This window comes from Amorphotheca resinae (assembly GCF_003019875.1).
Source record: "Amorphotheca resinae ATCC 22711 unplaced genomic scaffold M430scaffold_3, whole genome shotgun sequence".
Lineage (NCBI taxonomy): Eukaryota > Fungi > Ascomycota > Leotiomycetes > Helotiales > Amorphothecaceae > Amorphotheca > Amorphotheca resinae.
In genome coordinates this window covers 279,576-298,366 of record NW_020194473.1, presented here as the reverse complement: position 1 = coordinate 298,366, position 18,791 = coordinate 279,576, and the positions used below count along the sequence as shown (strand labels likewise).

The following is an 18,791-nucleotide window of genomic DNA, read 5'->3' as shown; positions in this document are numbered from 1 at the left end:
TCCCTGCCGCATGATAACCCGATCGTCAACCCTCACTCCAATGCAAATTACGAGAGTTCCCAGCTCTCTATTTCCAAAGAGGAACAGACGTCCCTCTCATTACACAGCCTTAAGGCCGTCCTACTGTGCAATATGTCGTCGAAGGTATTCCGGGTCAGGGGCTTGCCTCTTGGCACTGAGACCGAGATCATATCGTATTTGGACCGCGTCCTTCGTCTACATGCCTCGGAACCAGAGCTGCAACGACGCGGGAAAGTAACCGTAGCGCCTTCTTGCGATGATGATAAGACATCTGTTGCATTGCTAGAATGGAAAGGTGATGCTCCCGACTTTCTATCCAGTCTTGGCAACAAGAGGGCCAAGGGAATAGAGCTGGATGATAGAGATATCAGCTTTGACGACCACTTCTATGGACTCACACAGTTGTACAGTACAAGAGAGGGAGAACCGATCAATGCAGAGTCAGTGTTAATTGCGATGAAAACATCCAAGCATGCTAACTTTTATCTTCTAGTATCATCGCCGTGACTGGTCTGGGTGGCCACGCATATGGTTCATTCCGAGGACAGGGAGACCTTCACCGAATGTGGCTTTGTGATTTCCTTTCCAAAGACCTTCCCAATTGTCGCACCATGATCTATGGTTACGATTCAAAACTGTCAAGTCCTGGTATCAATACAATTTTGGACTATAGTCGAGGATTTTTAGAGGCGATTAGGAATGTTCGGCGTTCCAAAGAGGTGAATCACTTCGAATTGTCTATCTCTTCCTTCTAAAGCTTTGGGCTAATATAGATTCCTAGGCTATTCAGAGACCACTCTTCTTCATTGGGCACAGTTTTGGAGGTATTGTTATAGCTCGTGTATGCTCACCTCTTTCGGAGTCTTTCCATTAGGATGACACGCTGAATTTCCCTTAGTCGATTATCAACGCAGCCCATACGGAAGATGAAGTTATCGCTTCTCTTTACAAAGCCACTTATGGGGTCTTATTCTTTGGAACCCCACATGAAGGCCTCGTTATCAAAAAATTTCAGGAGATGATCGCAGATAATAGCCCACGTCATATTTTACTTAAGGAGATAGAGAAGGAATCGCAAGTGCTATTTTCTCAATTGTTAGACTTCAAGAATGTGGTTCGAGGTCGGAAGATTGTGAGTTTCTATGAACAGTCTCAGACGCGGCAGTATGTGAAGGTCAGCTAGAATGCGAAACTCCATCGTCACCAGATTTGACATATTTATAGGATGAAATGACTCAATCCTGGTCACGTTCCGGTGACTATACCATCGCCGTGGAGGTGCGTTCGGCTGTCCTACAGCTTCCGGATTCTATGGAAACCAAGATCCCTCTCAATCTTGATCATTCGCAGATGGCGAAATTTGACTATAAGACCGATGAGGGCTATCAGAGGGCACTGTATTATTTAACTGAGTTTGAGAAGAGTGCCTCAGAGGCCGTTTCAACCAGGTTTTGTGAGTGACTAAGATAATCTACAATTTGATTATTTGACTATTCTCAACTTCTCATTCTACGTTTTATTAGACGCCTTCTAATTATTGGTTATATAGCACCAATAAATATCACAATAAAGCCGCTCTCCACGGTTCCGTTTGCAAGAGATCCTGGCTTTATTGGTCGAAATGCCGTAATGGCAGAACTCGATGCTAAATTCTCGTCATGTGCTACACACAAACGGGTCGGGCTTGTTGGTTTAGGTGGTGTAGGGTAAGTTATTACTATAGTCAAGTCAATGCTATTAAGTTAAACCGTGTTTAGGAAATCACAAATCGCCATCGAATATTCCTACAGACTCAGCCGCAAATCATCACAAACGTGGGTTTTCTGGGTATACGCAGGTACTGTCACCCGATTTGAACAGTCGTACAGAGACATAGCGAATAGATTAGAGCTCCCTGGTAGGGATAGTGCTCAGGTGAATATCATGCAACTTGTCTCTCGATGGCTGGCAGACGAGAGCAATGGCCCCTGGCTTCTGATTCTGGATAATGCCGATGAGGCTAAGATGTTTTCCCCCGCTGCTGCTCAATCATCACAGCATACCGAGACAAATTTGTTGGCATATATTCCCCAAGCTGCGACCGGATCGGTTCTGGTTACCTCGAGGAACACGGGCGCGGCATTGAAGCTGGTTGGAGGATACAACGACATTATCAAGATCGAGCCAATGAAGCCAGAGGAAGCCTTGAATTTGCTGAAAGCGAAGTTGTCTTCTGCACAGTCTATTACGGATTTCCGAGACCCTGATTGCAAAAAGCTTGTGGCAGCTCTCGATAACGTCCCTCTCGCAATCACACAAGCCGCGGCATACATCTCACAAGGAGCGCCGATTATTGATGTTGCAGTCTACCTAGATATGCTCTACGAAAGTGAACACTCTCGTACTGCTCTGTTGGATGAAGATGTCGGTGATCTACGTCGAGATTCCGAAGTACCAAATGCAATCATTACTACCTGGCAGATCTCGTTTAGACAGATTCAGAGAGAGAGCCCCGATGCCGCAGATCTACTCTCTCTTATGAGTGTTCTTCACAGACAAGGGATTCCAAAATCTCTTCTCCTGAACGAGACTAGCGACCGGCTTTCACTTACGAAAGCGCTGGTCTTGCTTCAAGGATTTTCACTAATCACCGCCAACTCAGGAACCGACAACTCCTTTGAGATGCATCGACTAGTGCAGTTAGGGACGAAAAAGTGGCTAGAAGTACATGACAGTATCTTCAAATGGGAACAGAAAGCCTTGCGACTGCTTTCAAAGGCAGTCCCAGATGGCGATTACGAAAATTGGGAGTCGTGGAGGTCTTTACTTCCACATGTCGAAGCAGTCCTGTCTTACGACGGCTTCCAGAGCAGAGATGACCTCCTTGAGCAGGCATCTATCCTTTATTCCCTTTCGTGGTACTTGGAGCAGAAGGGGGATTTCCGGATTGCGATACTGAAGATTGAGCAAGCACTGGAAATTTACGAGCGCTATTTAGACAGGAAAGACAAGACGATTGCCTTTACAAAAAATATATACGGAACTATTCTGTCGCAGATTGGCCAGTACGACAAGGCTGAGGCCATGTACCGACAGGCTCTACAGCTACTAGAGAAGGTGCTTAGAGAGGAATCAGAGGATCACCTTGACACACTAGTAATCATAAACAACTTAGCTATAGTGCTTGATGATCAGGGCAAGTACGACGAGGCTGAGGCCATGCACCGACGGGCTCTACAGCTAAAGGAGAAGGTACTTGGAGAGGAACACCCTGACACACTACAAAGTATAGACAACTTAGCAATAGTACTTATGGATCAGGGCAAATACGACGAGGCTGAGGTCATGCACCGGCAGGCTCTACAGCTAAGGGAGAAGGTACTTGGAGAAGAATACCCTGACACACTACAAAGTATAAATAACTTAGCAGTAGTGCTTATGAATCAGGGCAAATACGACGAGGCTGAGGCCATGCACCGACGGGCTCTACAGCTAAGGGAGAAGGTGCTTGGAGAGGAACACCCTGACACACTACCAAGTATAGACAACTTAGCAGCAGTACTTATGAATCAGGGCAAATACGACGAGGCTGAGGCCATGCACCGACGGGCTCTACAGCTAATGGAGAAGGTGCTTGGAGAAGAACACCCTGCCACTCTAATGAGCATGGATAACTTAGCTATAGTGCTTGAGGAGCAGGGCAAGTACGATGAAGCACACACGCTCTACCAGAGGGCCATCTCAGGGCGCCGGAAGGTGCTTGGCTCAGACCACCCTTATACTATAAAATCTTTAAAAAGATTGTCAATTCTGCTTGAAAAAATAAAAGGGGGGAGTGTTTCTTCGGGACCTACTAGTGGAGATATGGTCCCCTAGGGCCCTATGTAGAGGGTCAGGAGGGTTAAGGAAGAGTCGAAGAGGGCCTAAGATTGACAAGGGACTCAGATTAGAGTCAAAGATGATTGTATGACATTCTTTTGGCAAAGTCTCTCTATATCTCCCTTTTGTCTATATATATACGTATATATATGTGGATGCTGATATCCCCTCTTTAGATCTGCAGCTTTAATTAAAACACTCATTGAGAGAACCACTAGCTTCTTCTGGATAGCTTTGTCTAAAAGGACATCTCAAGCCATATCACAAATTCTCAAAGTTGTTCTCACTTCATCTTCAAAGCCGCACCCTTCGAAGTTCGAACCAGCGACCGTCTCCATCTCCTTCAATCACATCATCAGGTCCTAAACTACTGCTGTACCCAGCAATGAACATACACCCTTACCGTCTGGACTCTGTTTACCCTCAGTGGTCCACTCACTCTCCTCTAACAGCTCTTAGCTTCTTACAGAAGCTTCTCAATACAACGCGATCCAATCTAAACGATGGTCCAGACTTTCTGAAGGCAATGATGGAAGGCCATTCTATGCCTTGCACAGGACGTACGAGTATCTCCTTTTAAATCACTCACTTGATCTGTATAAGCAATCGAACCCTTTTGGAATCGTCGTCCTGTTGGATAATTTGTCAAGAACGAGAGGCCCCAAGCGCCTACCCTATCCTGGGCTACCTAGATATGCCCAGAAGTATGTCTTCTCTTCCGAGCCCACCACTCGGTGGGCGCGGTTAACCTTCTTTTCCGATTCGGCCATGCTAATTTACGGAGTGAGAGAGATCTGTAGTGAGTTCAATACCACCAAACATATATTCATATGATTAGTATAAGGATCTCATGCGAAACTCCATGTTTTGAAGGGCACGTTAAGAAGCCCCTTTTGAAAAGGGGGGAGATGATTAGTCAGCTGATGTAAAGCCTAATCAGCACGTGAAACAGTGTGCAGGATGAGGATTTTGTTGCATGTCGCAGCCACGAGGTGTGGTGACCAGAGCGGAAATTCCCACGTGGAAAGGAATGTTCTATGTTCTAGGCGTTCAGGGTGTCATTATCGGAAAGGAAAATGGATTTATCTCCTGGATAAGGTCCGGCCCGCCATCGCGATAAGGTTGATTATCGATAGGGGATAACAATACGCCGAGGAACAATAAACCACCAACGAATAATAATACTTCTTGACTCTCTGAATGTCCTCATCAAGCGTCACTCTTTGCCATGCATCTCAGAACCCCCACCTTTGCACTCCCACTGCGGCGCAGAACAGGCGTCTCAACGCTATTCCGAGTTCTGAGTGAGTCTGCAATGTAGATTTATATCTTCTATTGTTTTCTACTGCTGATTTCCGCTTCGTAGAATCGACATCGATATACGCTCCCCCTCTTTGGAGCATCAGCACGCACATCTCCTCGTACAATTCCCAACAACACCGCCGGATATCAGACATGGCTGAATCCCACAAGCCGCAGAACGCATGGTCAGGCCCCGGGCCAGCTGCTTTCGATTTCCGCAGTACGCATTCCCTTTCCCTCAATTGAGCCCCCCCGCGAGAAGAAGAAGCTGACACGCCCTCCCCCCCAGGCGATGTCGTGACGACCCCAACGCCATCCATGCTCGCAGCGATCCAAAACACCACCCTCCTCGACGACGTCTTCAAGGAGGACCCCACGACCAACGACCTCGAATCCTACCTCGCGTCTCGCACGGCGCACGAGGCCGCCCTGTTCGTCCTCTCCGGCACCATGGGCAACCAGCTCGCGATCCGCGCCCACCTAACACAGCCACCACACTCAGTGCTCTGCGACTATCGCGCACATATCCTCGAGTGGGAAGCGGGCGGCGTGGCGGCGCTGTGCGGCGCGCTCGTCAAGGGCGTGGTGCCGAGCAACGGCGTCTACCTGACGCTCGAGGACATCATGAAGAACGTCGTGCTGGGTGAGGACATCCACTCGTGTCCGACGAAGCTCATCTCGCTGGAGAACACGCTGGGCGGGACCATCATGCCGCTGGCGGAGGTGAAGAGGGTCGCGGCGTTTGCGAGGGAGCATGGCATCAAGCTGCATTTGGACGGGGCGCGCATCTGGGAGGCGGTCGTGGCGGGCGCGGGCAGCCTGCCGGATTACACGAGGGAGTTTGATAGTGTGAGCTTGTGCTTCTCGAAGGGGCTGGGGGCGCCTGTTGGGAGTATTCTGGTCGGGAGTAAGGAGCTCATTAAGCGGGCTACCTGGATTAGGAAGAGTATCGGCGGGGGCTTGCGACAGCCTGGTGTCGTAACTGCGGCGGCGCGCGTAGCGGTCGATGAGACATTCGGAAAGGGACCGAACGGCGAGGGAGGTCTCTTGAAACAGACGCACATCACAGCCAAGAAGATCGCACAGGCCTGGACTGACCTCGGGGGAAAGCTCGACAAGCCGACGGAGACGAACATGGTATGGTTCAATCTCACAGACGTGGGCATTGACGACGAAGTGTTCTCGGAGCTGGCAAAAGCGAAAGGTCTCAAGCTCTCGGGAGGCAGATTGGTGGTGCATTATCAAATCAGCGATGAGGCTGTGAGTAGGCTAGAGGAGTTGATGAAAGAGGTCTTGCAGAAGAAGGGCACGACGGTCCGGAAACAGAAGGTGGGCGAGAAGACTTATGGTACATGATGAGACTACAACTCGAAGAATATATATATACCCGTCTAGATAGATAGCATACTATCATAGCACCACTTCACTTCAGGAGCCGTCCATCAATCATAATATGGAGCGGCCAAAGTGTTCTCACGCGGAGCTCTTCGACTCCCCACAATGTTTGATTCTCTCATATTCACAACTCTGCATTCTCAATGCTGAAATACCAGTTTCATCATAGGAGATATTATTACAGGGACCCAAAAGACGAAGGAAAAAGATATAAACATCGTTTACACTACAGTGTGTATTAAAACCATAGGTTCTATCTAACCCTCTAAACCCCCTCCCTTCCTCCTTCCCTAACCTATCACATATAGACAAAGTGAGTGATGAGAGCACAAGATAAGAAAGAAAGACTTTGACCAGACGCGTGCAAAAGGAGTTGCATTATGGAAATATCTCCAAAAATAAGAAAAAAGTTTCAAGATACGGTTCCTGAATTCTGCGCTGGGTTGGGGATTGCGGAATTTCGAATCAAAGGAGGTAATGCTCTTGAATCTCTCTCATGGAATGTTGAGTAAATAAGGTACTTGAGAGGGGGGAAGGGAGCTCTGTCTCGAAATTTGATGGTTTGGCTATGTAACCGCAGTACTGAGCGTCTGCGGGAGACCCGCGGAAGGGTTTCCTGGTAGCTTGTAAAGATATCAAGAGGTGGAATGCACTCAGGGGAAAAGGAAAGAGAGAAGGGAGGTGGGGGAAATAGTGGGGAGACTGGCAGTGGTTGGAGATCGTAATTCAGATGAATAGGGATGTTTTGGTTTAGAACTTGTGGGTTTGGGGAAGTAAGAAGAGAAATGAGAAGGCACCCGCTCATTCTGGCATTGGAGATTCTGAGATGATATTGGGATTGAGGGTATCTGAGGCGACGGTGTTGCTATCTACTACTACTATACCGAGGCTTGTTCAGAATTGGGCGCTTGTTCAGATTCGCCCGCTTCTTGAGAACCTGGGGTTCTCCGGAACATAGGTGATTTCGCCTTGGGAATCTTCACAGGAAGGAGATCGTGATCGGCCCGTTTTTGCGCCAGAACGCGGTATCGACTCATGAAAACATCTGTGTCGACGTAACAGCCCCTCAGCCATCTTTCGCCGGCCGAAGTATCGAATTGTCGCCTCCCATGCAATACCCTCCGGTTGTTGAAGATCACACACTCGCCCTCCTGTAATCGATATTCGTATAAGTTGTCCTCGTTCTCGACCTGAGCTGCAAAACTCCTGAATGGTGACATGAAGTGATTGAATTTTCTCTTTTGCTCCTCACCCGGAAATACAAGAGGTCCCTGGAAAGGGGGAGAGTAGTTGACGTTTGCAATCCTCCCGCGCTGGTTGGGATCTCTTTTCATTTCAATAACAGGATGGCGGTAATGATAATGCTCGCCTGCGTTTCGATAATGGTACGGGACGTGATAGTGGCTTAACCAGTTGAATTCGCTCGGCTCAAGCCTGCTAGCCGCATAAAACGAGTCAGAAAAGATAGATGCGCCACCCTCGGCCGTGTTCTTGAGGCAGTGGAGGAATTGGAAGCCAGGAGGATTGGCCATGTACAAGAGGTCCATGTGCAGTCCTAGGTATTTCTCGGTGTATGCCACATTCTTGGCTTCTGGAACGGACTTCACATCCCATGTTCTCCCATAGAAAGTATCTCGAAGTCTGCCTATTCGCTCCGCAATGCGTTCCACGGATTTATCTGATTCGGGTACATTGCGAATGAGGACGATTCCGTATAGATACAGCTTTCGGAGTAATTGGTATAAAGCTGCATCGTTGTTCATGTAGGCGTCATAATGGCCGTACACTAGCCTCGAGGTAATGATAGACTTATTCCACAGTATGGGCTTCTCTGACTCAAAACGGTCTTCGAGGATACTATTGTGAGAGGAGTTCGTCTCGAAGAACTCCTTTGGAAAGTGTGAGAAGTGACTGGGTCCAAAGCCGGGAACGTCGTTATCCCAACCAACAGTCGTACTGCCGTCCTTGTGGTTTTTCACAAATCGAGCCCTGATATGTGGTGGGATATCCGTAGTTTGAAAGTTCTTCTGTTTCGATGATGGATCAATGCATTGATCGCAAGGACATGAATCCCGGAGAAAGACAGCATGGAAAGGTGCCAGATCCCGAATCTGGACAAAGTGCGAGGTTACCCCAGGTCTACGAATCTTACTCGTGACTATTCGCGGAACTTCGACACCAACCTGGCGTACGACGTTCTCTTTCTTCTTCTCCTGGGCATTGCCTGAAGTCGTTTCTACCCCTTGGACCTGACCGTCTTGCGGCTTCAACCCACCGGCAAGATATTGAAGATAATCCGGATGGAGGAAGTCGATCTCGGCATCGCTGTCCTCCAGGGGGTCTGAATGCTCTTGAGGGTGTACATGTTTGAAGTAAGGTCTCAAATCCCCCAACGGCGCTTTATTAGGAATCTCACGCACAATGGATTCGTCGGTGTCTGAGACTGAGGAGACCCCACGGCGTTGGTAAAAAACATTCCTCCCCTTTAGTTGGACACTGACTCGACGAAGCACTCCAAGGCTTCTCATGGTTCTTGTGGCTGCCATTCCCCCGCAAGAGATATGTCACGTGGTCTGCGTTGTGTGGAGGTTTCAAGGATGGAACATGACCAGCATAATAGGTCAAGAAACTCCGAGTTGGTTTCCGCGCTGGTATAGCGAAAGATGATATCTCTTTCAGGGGAATTGAAGAATCGACGTCGTCTTGGTCGTCGTTGTAGTTAGTTGTAGGTGAGTGAGGAGTTCCCTCGGCTCTTTGCTTCTCAGCCTCCTGTGGCTAGTGCTGTGGCTGAATCGTATTTCTCGGCTCTTTCCGATGGCGCCGCCGACCAGGCTACGTTTGTTCGCGTGAACTCAGACATAAATAAATATCAAATATCAACCCGGAAGTACAACAAACAAAACGCGTGAAGTTGGCAATAGACAGATGTATGTCTCCTAGCGGTGGACACCTGAAGGATGAGGTACACTCAAATTCCCTCTTTATCAACCAAAGTAAACTACTAATTGGCATACAGGGTTCCAAAACCCAAGTGGTTGTCGCTGGAGCTATAGCTGGATTGATCGCAAGGTAGGGCATTCTGGTTTAACTCTCAATTGCATACTGATTCCCTGCAGATTTGTTATTGCTCCTCTCGATGTCGTCAAGATCCGTCTTCAACTGCAAACACACTCCTTATCCGACCCTCTTTCGCAGCGAGATTTGAAAGGTTCCCCGGTCTACAAGGGCACCCTCCCAACGATCAAGCGTATCTTCCGGGAGGAAGGGCTTACAGCACTATGGAAGGGCAACATTCCGGCAGAGCTTATGTACGTTTCGTACAGCGGTATACAATTCGTGACCTATCGATCTGTGACGTTGGCATTACAGAAGACATTCGGGGAGAAACGAATTCCTGCAGCTGCGGAAAGCTTCGTCGCCGGAGCGAGCGCGGGAGCTGTCGCAACAACTGCAACCTATCCTCTTGATCTTCTCCGGACTCGATTTGCAGCTCAAGGGACGGAAAAGGTCTACGCTTCTCTGGCGGCTTCGATACGTGACATTGCGAAAAGTGAAGGCCCTAAGGGATTCTTCCAAGGTCTTGGTGCTGGCGTGGGGCAGATCATCCCGTACATGGGCATATTCTTCGCCACCTACGAAACTCTACGGCTGCCCGTGGGAAGTATACATCTGCCTTTTGGATCTGGCGATGCGGCAGCTGGAGTGATAGCTTCGGTCATTGCCAAAACTGGCGTCTTTCCATTTGACTTGATTAGGAAACGGCTGCAAGTTCAGGGGCCGACGAGAAGCAAATATGTGCACAAGAACATACCGGCTTACAAAGGCGTGTTCAGAACGATGAGGGATATCCTCAAGGCTGAAGGGCCCAGAGGCTTATACAGAGGCTTGACAGTTAGGTGAGCATCATTTGGTCTTCGTATAAATTCCAACTAACGTGCAAAAAGTCTGTTTAAAGCTGCTCCAGCCAGCGCTGTTACTATGTGGACGTACGAGCGTGTCCTACGGATCCTTCTCGATTCAGAAATTGTTGAATAAAGGGAGTAAGGAGATTGTATTTTTATGAGCCAACTTCATGTAAACTAGATAGAGAATTGTAATACGCACGGCTCGAATATATGCTGGGATCGATTTATCGTTGATTGATGGAGAAGGTTTTGGAGTTACTGATTGATGTAAAGACTATTATAGCTGTTTCGTTTACTAATAATATGGATGATTAACATTATGTGGAGTCCCTCTCCTGCGAAGTTGCGGTCTTCCTCTCTAAAAGACATGGCCTTGCCCCTCCCATGTATTAATACCCTTCCAATAACAAAAGAGCTATAAGTAAACAAACAGCTTACTCAGCTGTACCTGAATCAAGTGCAACGTGGGAGCGCTACTGATAGACTGATAATGACGCTATATCGGGCCAAAGGATCTCTGGATTCCTCCACGTTTGACCCCACGTTCAGAAACGGCTATTAATATGGGCTACAACCAAGGTCGACAAAACGGCCACTGCTGGCGCATCGTGGCCCTTTCTGCCCTCGCGCATAGATATCTTCGCACTGATACTTGAGATGTACGTCAAAAATACATTTACATTATCATTCTCTTCCTTTCTCGCCTGCCACTAGGGTCCGAGTGTCTGTCTGTCTGTATTATCTGCCTATCTGCTTTGCTTACAGTGGGATGCGAAGGACGAAAGTGACGACAAGAAGAGCAGAACAGCGACCAACTCTCTGAGTATGATGCAGACCACGATCCCTCCTCCTCGACTGGAGCCGTTACTGGCTCCATTACTGTCCTCTCTGCCCGCCGCCTCCATCTCTCCACAACCTCCAACAGCGCTTCTTCCTCTCCTCTCCCCGATCCTCCGGCAGCGCGTGCAGCTCCTCTCCGCGACCGATTCCGAACCCTGGCTTCCCCTGCTCTGCTACGATAGCAGCAAAGCGTCCAAACTAGAGACGGTCGCCAAGAGCGAGAGATTGGAACCGCATCCCGTGTCCGGAGAGGTGGAGATCGATTGGGAATTCGAGGCGGGCATCAGATATAAGCGTCTGGATGAGGAGACGTTGCAAGCATTAGTGACCATACCAGACCTAGGATTGCGCATCCGCCTCGTCTGGTGCGTGAATGACGAAGTAGGAGGCGGCGACGGGTGGAGGATTGGAGAAGTAAGCGTGCTCGAGGACAACACCACCGATGATGATGCTTCATGGGGAGAAGTCAGCATCTTGATCGCCGAATCTACATTCCAGAAATCCACAACAACTACGACTACAATATCCACGACCACCACTCATCCCAACATCTCACATACATCCTATCATGAGAATCACGACGACGCCGCTAATGATGACGACGACGACGATGATGATGATTACTGGGCCCAATACGACAAGACCCCAGGAGGCCACACACCGGCGCCCAAACGCTCCCCCGCGCCCCCTGGAGCGGGCCACCCCGCCAACGACGACGATGAAGCTTCCTACTACGCACAATACGCCAGTGTGCAGCCCGCGCTAGACAACCACGATCCCGACGAAGCGCGGCAGAACGGGGACGTGGAAAGCTCGCTCGGGCACGACGAGATATCGCGGGAGCTGCGCACTGCGCTCTCGTCTGCTCACATATTAAAAAGAAGAGAAGAAGAGGAGGAAGGAGGGGGAGGGGGAGGAGGAGGGGGGGGAGCGGGATTGGCACAGCCGAGACCAGGATCGAGCACGGGTAGTAGTGGGAGTGACACGGTAGCCAGACTAGAAATCAAAGCAGCGCAGAGCGCGGCTCGGGTGCAGAGCGAACTCGGCATTAAACAACATATCTCGAGTAGTCTGAAGAGTCTATATAAGCTGGCGAAGGTGGTGGGCATTGAGAGGGGCGAGTTTGAGAGTCTGGTTAGGACAGAGTTGGACTGTTTGGCGTTGTTGGATGAGGATGAATGAGTTGGTTTGGGTTGAGTTGGTTTGAGTTGGTATTATATAGTGTGCTTTTTTGGCACAGCTATATATATGTATGTATGTATGTATGTATGTATGTGTCTTGTTTGTTTGTTTGTTACTTTGCGAGCGGGCGGACGGGAGTTGCATTACCTAGGTGTCTTGCGTTAAATATAGAAAGAAGATCGATAGATATCTAGATATAGTAGTGTAGTGTAGTGTAGTGTCTCGAAAACCCTCGATTGATACCTAGATACGTTAGATTAGAACTATATAGTTCTATTCTGTCTCCTATATACCGACTTGTAGAAAAACACTGAATTAAGAACAGATAAAAGTATATCTACTGGTCTAACTATGAACTCTCATTCGTGCCCATAGGTAGTCAGGAAGGAGTCTAGATTCGATTGCTTTATCCCTTACCATACGGGATTGTCAATTGAATAGCCAGAGTTGTGTAACAGAAGGCTAAATAAAGGCTATTCTGCTTACTTTACCTTAGAGGATGCACACACCTTTGTCGAGGATCAGAGTATAGAAGAGGTATATCAGATAACCTGAGAGACTATGATACAAATGCAATCGCTAATCGAAGGGAGAAGGCCGCACTCCATTTCATACATATCCTTTTCTCCATTTTTTTGCCACCCTCAACTATTTAAAGGAACCATTCCATCGTCCGTCATCTAGCCACCTATCTATTTCGCAAAGTGCAGATCGTACGCCATCCACTTCCTAGCGTTGACTTGGGGCACCGTGAGGCCCGGGTATCCATATGTCAAAGGCAGGAAGAAATACCATCCTCCGATAATGATCGCGATGATGGCGCCCACTGCTGCCCAGCACGAGAGGAGATCTTGGTTCGCGAGCTTCTCGCGGGCTGGGAGGTGCTTCTTGGGAACACCCTTCTTGCCGAGTTTGGCGGACGGGCTGTCGTCGAGGTCCGGGTCGACGTTGAAGATGAATTCAAGGAGAGCACCGGTGACTAGAGCGGATGCTAAGTGGGCCGGCAGGTAGTGATGCAAGAAGAGTTGGCGACCCATGAGGTAGAATGGGAGATAGTGCATGGCCCACGCTAGGAAAAAGAATCCGGTTGAGTTGTAGAGGCGTGACCGCGTGCCTGTAGAACATTAGTAAATTTCAAAGTAGCGGAGAGGTTTGACTTACGCTTGTCCAGAGCATCAACCCCACGACGAAGTGACAGCTGGTCTGCTGCAACGATACCAACATAGACTGCCAATAGACTGCTAGCAATCCACCACCCAAGCGGATTTCCAAGGAAGTAGATTTGCTGTCTGGTATCGTTCTGCGTCCAGAAGCTAACACCTCTGAACAAGAATGGCCACATATAAGGCTCGCTAGCATATGGGTGGCTGCTCGTCAAGGCATTGTTGTGAAAGAACATAGCCCGCTGTAACTCGAACCACTTTTTGAGGAAAGGCATACTCTTGGGCTTGCGTTCTTTCTTGATCAAGCGCTCGCTATTCGCAGGGATAGATGGGATCTCGTCGACGAACCAAATGTTGGAGCTCTGGGCAAGATTCTTGTTCCCATTGATTTCTTGTTGCTTGTAAGCCCAGTCTGGTAGAGGAGTTGAATGGGTCCACATAGCAACCTTGCTAGGGTTATGGATGAGTTTAAATTGACCCGAAAGACTTTTGAATTCTTGTCCGGGTTTGCCATTCTCGATTCGAATTTCGAATAGAGTGTCGTTGAAACGATCACCGAGGGCGTCTTCAAGAGAGACCGTTGTGAACTCTTGATTAGTAGGATAGTATGGAGATGCAACATCATGAGACAGGAGAATCGTGTTGGTAACAACGTGTCTCAGTCGGACAAGTTCGTTGTTCTTAACGTGATGGCCCAGGACTTCGTCATCTACCAGGGGAATAATCTGCCAGTGATTATTGGCATCAGAATATGGATATCCAGTGACTTGCTGTCCTTGACTCGATACTCGGCCATCTTCGTATCGCAGTGGATATCTGTCAGGGTGACTGTGTAGATATCCGCCGGTCTCCTTATGTCGGATTTGAATGTTGTCGTAGTAATCGATGGTCACCGCATTAGCCAACATAACATTGTCGCTTAAAGTCTCCTGGAATTCAGGGGACATGAAATCGTCACCAGGACCAGATCGATACAGGAGCGCAAAGTGCACCTGGAACCAGAATAAATAGAAAAAGAAAGGAACAATAATGAGCGCAAAGGCACGAGCCATAAAATGCTTGCCGAATTCCGGCAGAGACAGAGCGCCTTGACGACGATTGATATCCAAAAGGCCCCAAAGGTCGATCGCAACCGCCGAACCAATCGTGATGAAGGCAAACAGGCCAACATACTTAGTGGAGATAACGCAGCTGAGGGCGAATCCAGTCAACAGAAGCCACTTCCACCACTTTCGTCCAAATGGCGCATGTCGCAGCTTGTAAAACTTGATATAGCAAAGCAGACTGCATGCCATAGCAAATACAAGCGTGGCATCGAGGAGGATCAGGCGGGTCTGGCCAATGTGGGCGTTATCGAACAGAACCAAACAAGCCGAAAGAATGCAGGCGGGGAGGGTGTATCCAGACTCCCACATGATATCGAAGACCACCGGGACCGTCAAGGCACCCAAAAGAGCGGGCATTGCGCGGAAAGCCACATATGGTACCTTGTTGTTGATGTACGAATCGCCAATGTTGTCGAAATGGAAATGTCCATCATATCCCACAAACCAGCCCATCAACGCGAAGAGTAGCTTTCCAAAGGGAGGATGCACATCGAAGAAGTAGGTTCGCTCGAGATAATATGAGGCAAACTGTTTAGACACCATCAGCATTAGCATCTCTCATCCGCAGATTCAAGGACGGAATGGCATGATTTACCTTGCCAAAATGAACCTCGTCGAAGACGACCTCATTGGGATGGCTGATTCCCCAGAACCTTGTGATAAACGCCAGAACCGTGATTATGATCAAAGCGAACCGATAATTCCATTCCACTGATTTCTTCCCCGTATTGGCTTTGACTATAGCATCAAGCTCCGCGTCTCGAGGAGCTGCAATGCCCGTGGATGAAGCATCCTTTGCCTTTACTGGTATCGAAGCATCCTTTCGTTTTCGCGCCGATCCCACTTGCGACATGATGAAGGGTTAAAGAAGGAGGGAAAGCACCACTAGCCAGGAAGAAATGTGGTCAGCTCCAACTCAAAAGTCCGGTCAAGGCGGTTGCGCAGGTTTGCGAAGCTCAACTGCCGACAGCTCGAAAGGGGGGCTGGACTTACAACGAAATAAGCTTCAGCTATGGCTAGCAGCAATCAATGAGTGTAGGAGAGTAGCATTGATCTGTACTAGAGATCAAGAGGCAATGTTGACCTTGTCCGGTGGAAAGGCGTCCTGGATATACAATATTCAGGGACGGGATTCGGGCGCCGCGTAAAGGTGTCCTTTGTCCTTCTTTTTCGCGATCTGGGATGTTTCTTAGCGCATTGCTCCTTATCGCGGCAACGAGTTGAGAAGCGCGCTGGTGTCAGGGAGAACAATCCAGATATAACACACTGAATGGTTTAGAGAGCAAGGGATCTACTCTTGTCAAAAAATAACTGGAACTTGATCACTTTTTGTCTTCCCTTTGCTTGAAACCCGGAAGAAAGCAGTCACGTGACTGAGTGATTAGTCACATCAAAGTCAGCACGCGAAAGGGGAAAGGGGTTGATGCTTCGGGACAATACAATGTGAAGGGACAATACAACGTGAATTACTAGCATACCTAGGTAGATTTATGATTACAAGAATCACCATTCATTTATCTTAAAGTAGGTCATCTCATCAAACATTACTGTAAAATACTACTAAACTCAAGCAGGGAGCTTCTAGACCGGCGGGCTATTCCTAATCAGGTATCAAAACCACCGTCCACGAGAGGGCGGCAAGGCAGTTCCTCCATCCTTCTACGACACTCACTCCAAATCACGTACGAGGCGATATGTCTTCAATTATTATGAGAAGGGCCCTGCGAGGTTCGAGGCCTTTAATCCCTCTGATCAATAGAGCGACTTCGACACAGATTAGAAGAAATAGCGATGGACCAGTTAAACCCAACACGCCAGACAAGATACAAGTAGTCAATACCTCAAAGGCCATGCAGCGTTCGTCTCAACGCCTCAATCTCCTCTCCTATCTATATCACCGCTAACAGAATGCTGGTGCTTGCAGCTGTTGGGCCATATGTGGGTGTTCTTAAGCTGAAGCTGTGTCACGTGCAAAGCTGACGCTCGCTCTCCAGTCGCAAGCTATCAAAACGCCGTCCGCAATCTACTGTTCAGGACAGTTGCCAGCTGATGCACAAGGCAATATCATTAACGGCAGCATGCGAGAGCGGACCAAAGCCTGTCTCCAAGCCCTCGAGGCCGTGCTGCACGCGGCCGGCTCGTCACTGGACAAGATCGTCAAGGTCCAGATCTTCTTGACCGACATGGCGGACTTTGAAGAGATGAATTCGGAGTATGCGAAGTGGATTAGGCATAAGCCTGCAAGGAGCTGTGTGGCTGTAAAGCAATTGCCAAAGGGCGTTAATGTTGAGATTGAATGCATTGCCTTGCCGTGATTGCTGAGGGGAGGCTAGGCTGGGGGAAATTTGAAGTTATGATAATCTAATATCTTCGAATTCAGAGCTATCTATCTATCTCGTTTTTCGATGGATTGGGCTCTACCATTCTCTCACCTCACCTCCAGGACCAATAAACCCGGGGCTGACCCAAGGCTCCGCATCCTTCGACACTCGTCTGACCCATTCTTCGTCAATCTCAATTCCCAACCCGGGGCCCGTCATCAGATCTATATACCCATCTTTAACATCCCAGACTTCTGGATTCTTGGTATAGCTTGTTAAATCCGCTTCCCCGACGTTATAGTGTATGCCCAGACTCATTTCCTGTATCGCAAAGTTCGCCGTGCTGGCATCCACCTGCACACAAGCGGCCAAGGCGATGGGGCCCAGCGGACAATGCGGTGCCAGAGCTACATCATACGCCTCGCACATATTCGCGATCCGGCGTAGTTCTGATATCCCTCCAACATGACAGACGTCTGGTTGGAGGATGTCCACGGCCGCCGACTCGAGATAGGGTTTGACATCCCACCGACTGTGAAGGCGCTCCCCAAGAGCAATCGGCGTCGATGTATGTTGTGAAAGGGCCTTGATCCCTTCGATATGCTCCGAGAGAAGAGGTTCCTCGATGAACATTGGCTGGTGTGGTTCCAAGAGCTTCGCCAGCTGTTTCGCCATCGGCTTATGGACTCGTCCATGGAAATCGATCCCCGCATCCATGCCCAGACTCTTCACTACTTTTAACCTCTCCACACATCCCTGCAGAGCCGATGGGCTGTCCAGCCAACCTAGATCCTCCGTCCCATTCATCTTCACAGATTTAAACCCCTGAGCTTGCCGCCCCTTTCTATTGCCCTCAGTCACGATCCAGAACGCACCTCGAGGAATAATCAAACTTACGCTTGAATCTCCACGTCACCCGGCCTATCGCCCCCAATCCATGCATAGACTTTAATCCTATTCCTGAGTTTGCCGCCCAAGAGCTGATAGATAGGCACTCCAAGTCTTCTAGCTTTCAGATCCCAAAGCGCAATGTCGATCTGTCCTCCAATCATCAGAGTCCTACTTGTTTTCCTTGCGGAAAAGAGGGAGGACTCACTCCAGACAAGGCACTCATTAAAACTGGTCCGCCTCGATAAAAGCCAAATCTATAGATCATCTGCCAGATATGCTCAATATCACTAGAGTATCGCACGAATCAATCAGCATCTACCCCGCTCCGCTACCACAAATCACCAGTTAGGAATAGAAAAGAACGAGAACGAGATAATCGACAAACGAAAAAGAAGCAAATTAAAATGTTTACCCAGTTTAAAAAAAGACAAAAAAGAACAAATCATAAATAACAAGGAGGACGTACTCAGCATCAAGTCCCAGAATCCTCTCCCGATACGCATCCAAACAGCCCTCCACGGCCTGCGTATGGCCCTCCAACGACGCCTCACCCCACCCTACTCGCCCCTCCTCATCCGTGATCTTGACGAAGAGCCATCGGGGACGGACACGGAAGTATTCGAGTTCTCGTATGGCTGGCATGTTTTATTATTTTTTCTGGGGGAGATACTTGGACGGTTTGAGGGTTTGAAAGTCTGATTGATCGTTTGATTCATTGAATTGAGTGAGGGGTAGTTGATTTATCGGTTCCTGTCGCTCCTTCGGCGTCGATTGGCCCGAGGTCTGCGAGTTCATAGTTTAAAAAAT

At 48.8% G+C, this 18,791-nt stretch overlaps 8 protein-coding genes across 8 annotated transcripts; 5 read left to right on the top strand and 3 right to left on the bottom strand.

Annotated features, from left to right (window-relative positions):
• Window positions 1–84: 84 nt before the first annotated feature.
• Window positions 85–4,088, top strand: M430DRAFT_40050 (hypothetical protein). The gene is made up of 8 exons (XM_024867363.1): window positions 85–461; window positions 515–740; window positions 803–862; window positions 920–1,195; window positions 1,246–1,474; window positions 1,571–1,727; window positions 1,779–3,964; window positions 4,056–4,088. The coding sequence occupies exons 1-7, from the start codon at window positions 133–135 to the stop codon at window positions 3,874–3,876; spliced, it is 3,375 nt and encodes a 1,124-aa protein (XP_024722848.1). The 5' UTR covers window positions 85–132; the 3' UTR covers window positions 3,877–3,964; window positions 4,056–4,088.
• A 1,246-nt stretch (window positions 4,089–5,334) lies between these two features.
• Window positions 5,335–6,537, top strand: M430DRAFT_97404 (hypothetical protein; the record flags this gene model as incomplete). The annotated part of the gene is made up of 2 exons (XM_024870034.1): window positions 5,335–5,401; window positions 5,471–6,537. 2 exons carry the CDS (start codon window positions 5,335–5,337, stop codon window positions 6,535–6,537), a joined length of 1,134 nt encoding a protein of 377 aa, XP_024722847.1.
• Window positions 6,538–7,395: 858 nt separating this feature from the next.
• On the bottom strand, window positions 7,396–9,289 carry M430DRAFT_33526 (hypothetical protein). The gene has a single exon (XM_024866385.1). The coding sequence runs from the start codon at window positions 9,102–9,104 to the stop codon at window positions 7,455–7,457; it is 1,650 nt and encodes a 549-aa protein (XP_024722846.1). The 5' UTR covers window positions 9,105–9,289; the 3' UTR covers window positions 7,396–7,454.
• Window positions 9,290–9,505: 216 nt separating this feature from the next.
• M430DRAFT_97944 (hypothetical protein) lies at window positions 9,506–10,611 on the top strand (the record flags this gene model as incomplete). Its single annotated transcript, XM_024870082.1, has 4 exons — window positions 9,506–9,538; window positions 9,593–9,645; window positions 9,693–10,472; window positions 10,521–10,611. The coding sequence occupies 4 exons, from the start codon at window positions 9,506–9,508 to the stop codon at window positions 10,609–10,611; spliced, it is 957 nt and encodes a 318-aa protein (XP_024722845.1).
• A 417-nt stretch (window positions 10,612–11,028) lies between these two features.
• On the top strand, window positions 11,029–12,757 carry M430DRAFT_33525 (hypothetical protein; the record flags this gene model as incomplete). The annotated part of the gene is made up of 1 exon (XM_024866384.1): window positions 11,029–12,757. A coding segment is annotated over exon 1 (1,193 nt), but the record flags the coding sequence as incomplete, so codon positions are not given.
• A 313-nt stretch (window positions 12,758–13,070) lies between these two features.
• M430DRAFT_116334 (glycosyltransferase family 39 protein) lies at window positions 13,071–15,931 on the bottom strand. Its single transcript, XM_024861630.1, has 4 exons — window positions 15,766–15,931; window positions 15,368–15,657; window positions 13,665–15,300; window positions 13,071–13,617 (listed from the first exon to the last, which is right to left on the bottom strand). Exons 2-4 carry the CDS (start codon window positions 15,623–15,625, stop codon window positions 13,196–13,198), a joined length of 2,316 nt encoding a protein of 771 aa, XP_024722843.1. The 5' UTR covers window positions 15,626–15,657; window positions 15,766–15,931; the 3' UTR covers window positions 13,071–13,195.
• Window positions 15,932–16,232: 301 nt separating this feature from the next.
• On the top strand, window positions 16,233–17,138 carry M430DRAFT_209697 (hypothetical protein). The gene is made up of 3 exons (XM_024864407.1): window positions 16,233–16,296; window positions 16,347–16,710; window positions 16,767–17,138. The coding sequence occupies exons 2-3, from the start codon at window positions 16,681–16,683 to the stop codon at window positions 17,085–17,087; spliced, it is 351 nt and encodes a 116-aa protein (XP_024722842.1). The 5' UTR covers window positions 16,233–16,296; window positions 16,347–16,680; the 3' UTR covers window positions 17,088–17,138.
• Window positions 17,106–18,626, bottom strand: M430DRAFT_40046 (hypothetical protein; the record flags this gene model as incomplete). Its single annotated transcript, XM_024867362.1, has 4 exons — window positions 17,106–17,937; window positions 17,991–18,130; window positions 18,190–18,271; window positions 18,451–18,626. The coding sequence occupies 4 exons, from the start codon at window positions 18,624–18,626 to the stop codon at window positions 17,190–17,192; spliced, it is 1,146 nt and encodes a 381-aa protein (XP_024722841.1). The 3' UTR covers window positions 17,106–17,189.
• Window positions 18,627–18,791: the final 165 nt, after the last annotated feature.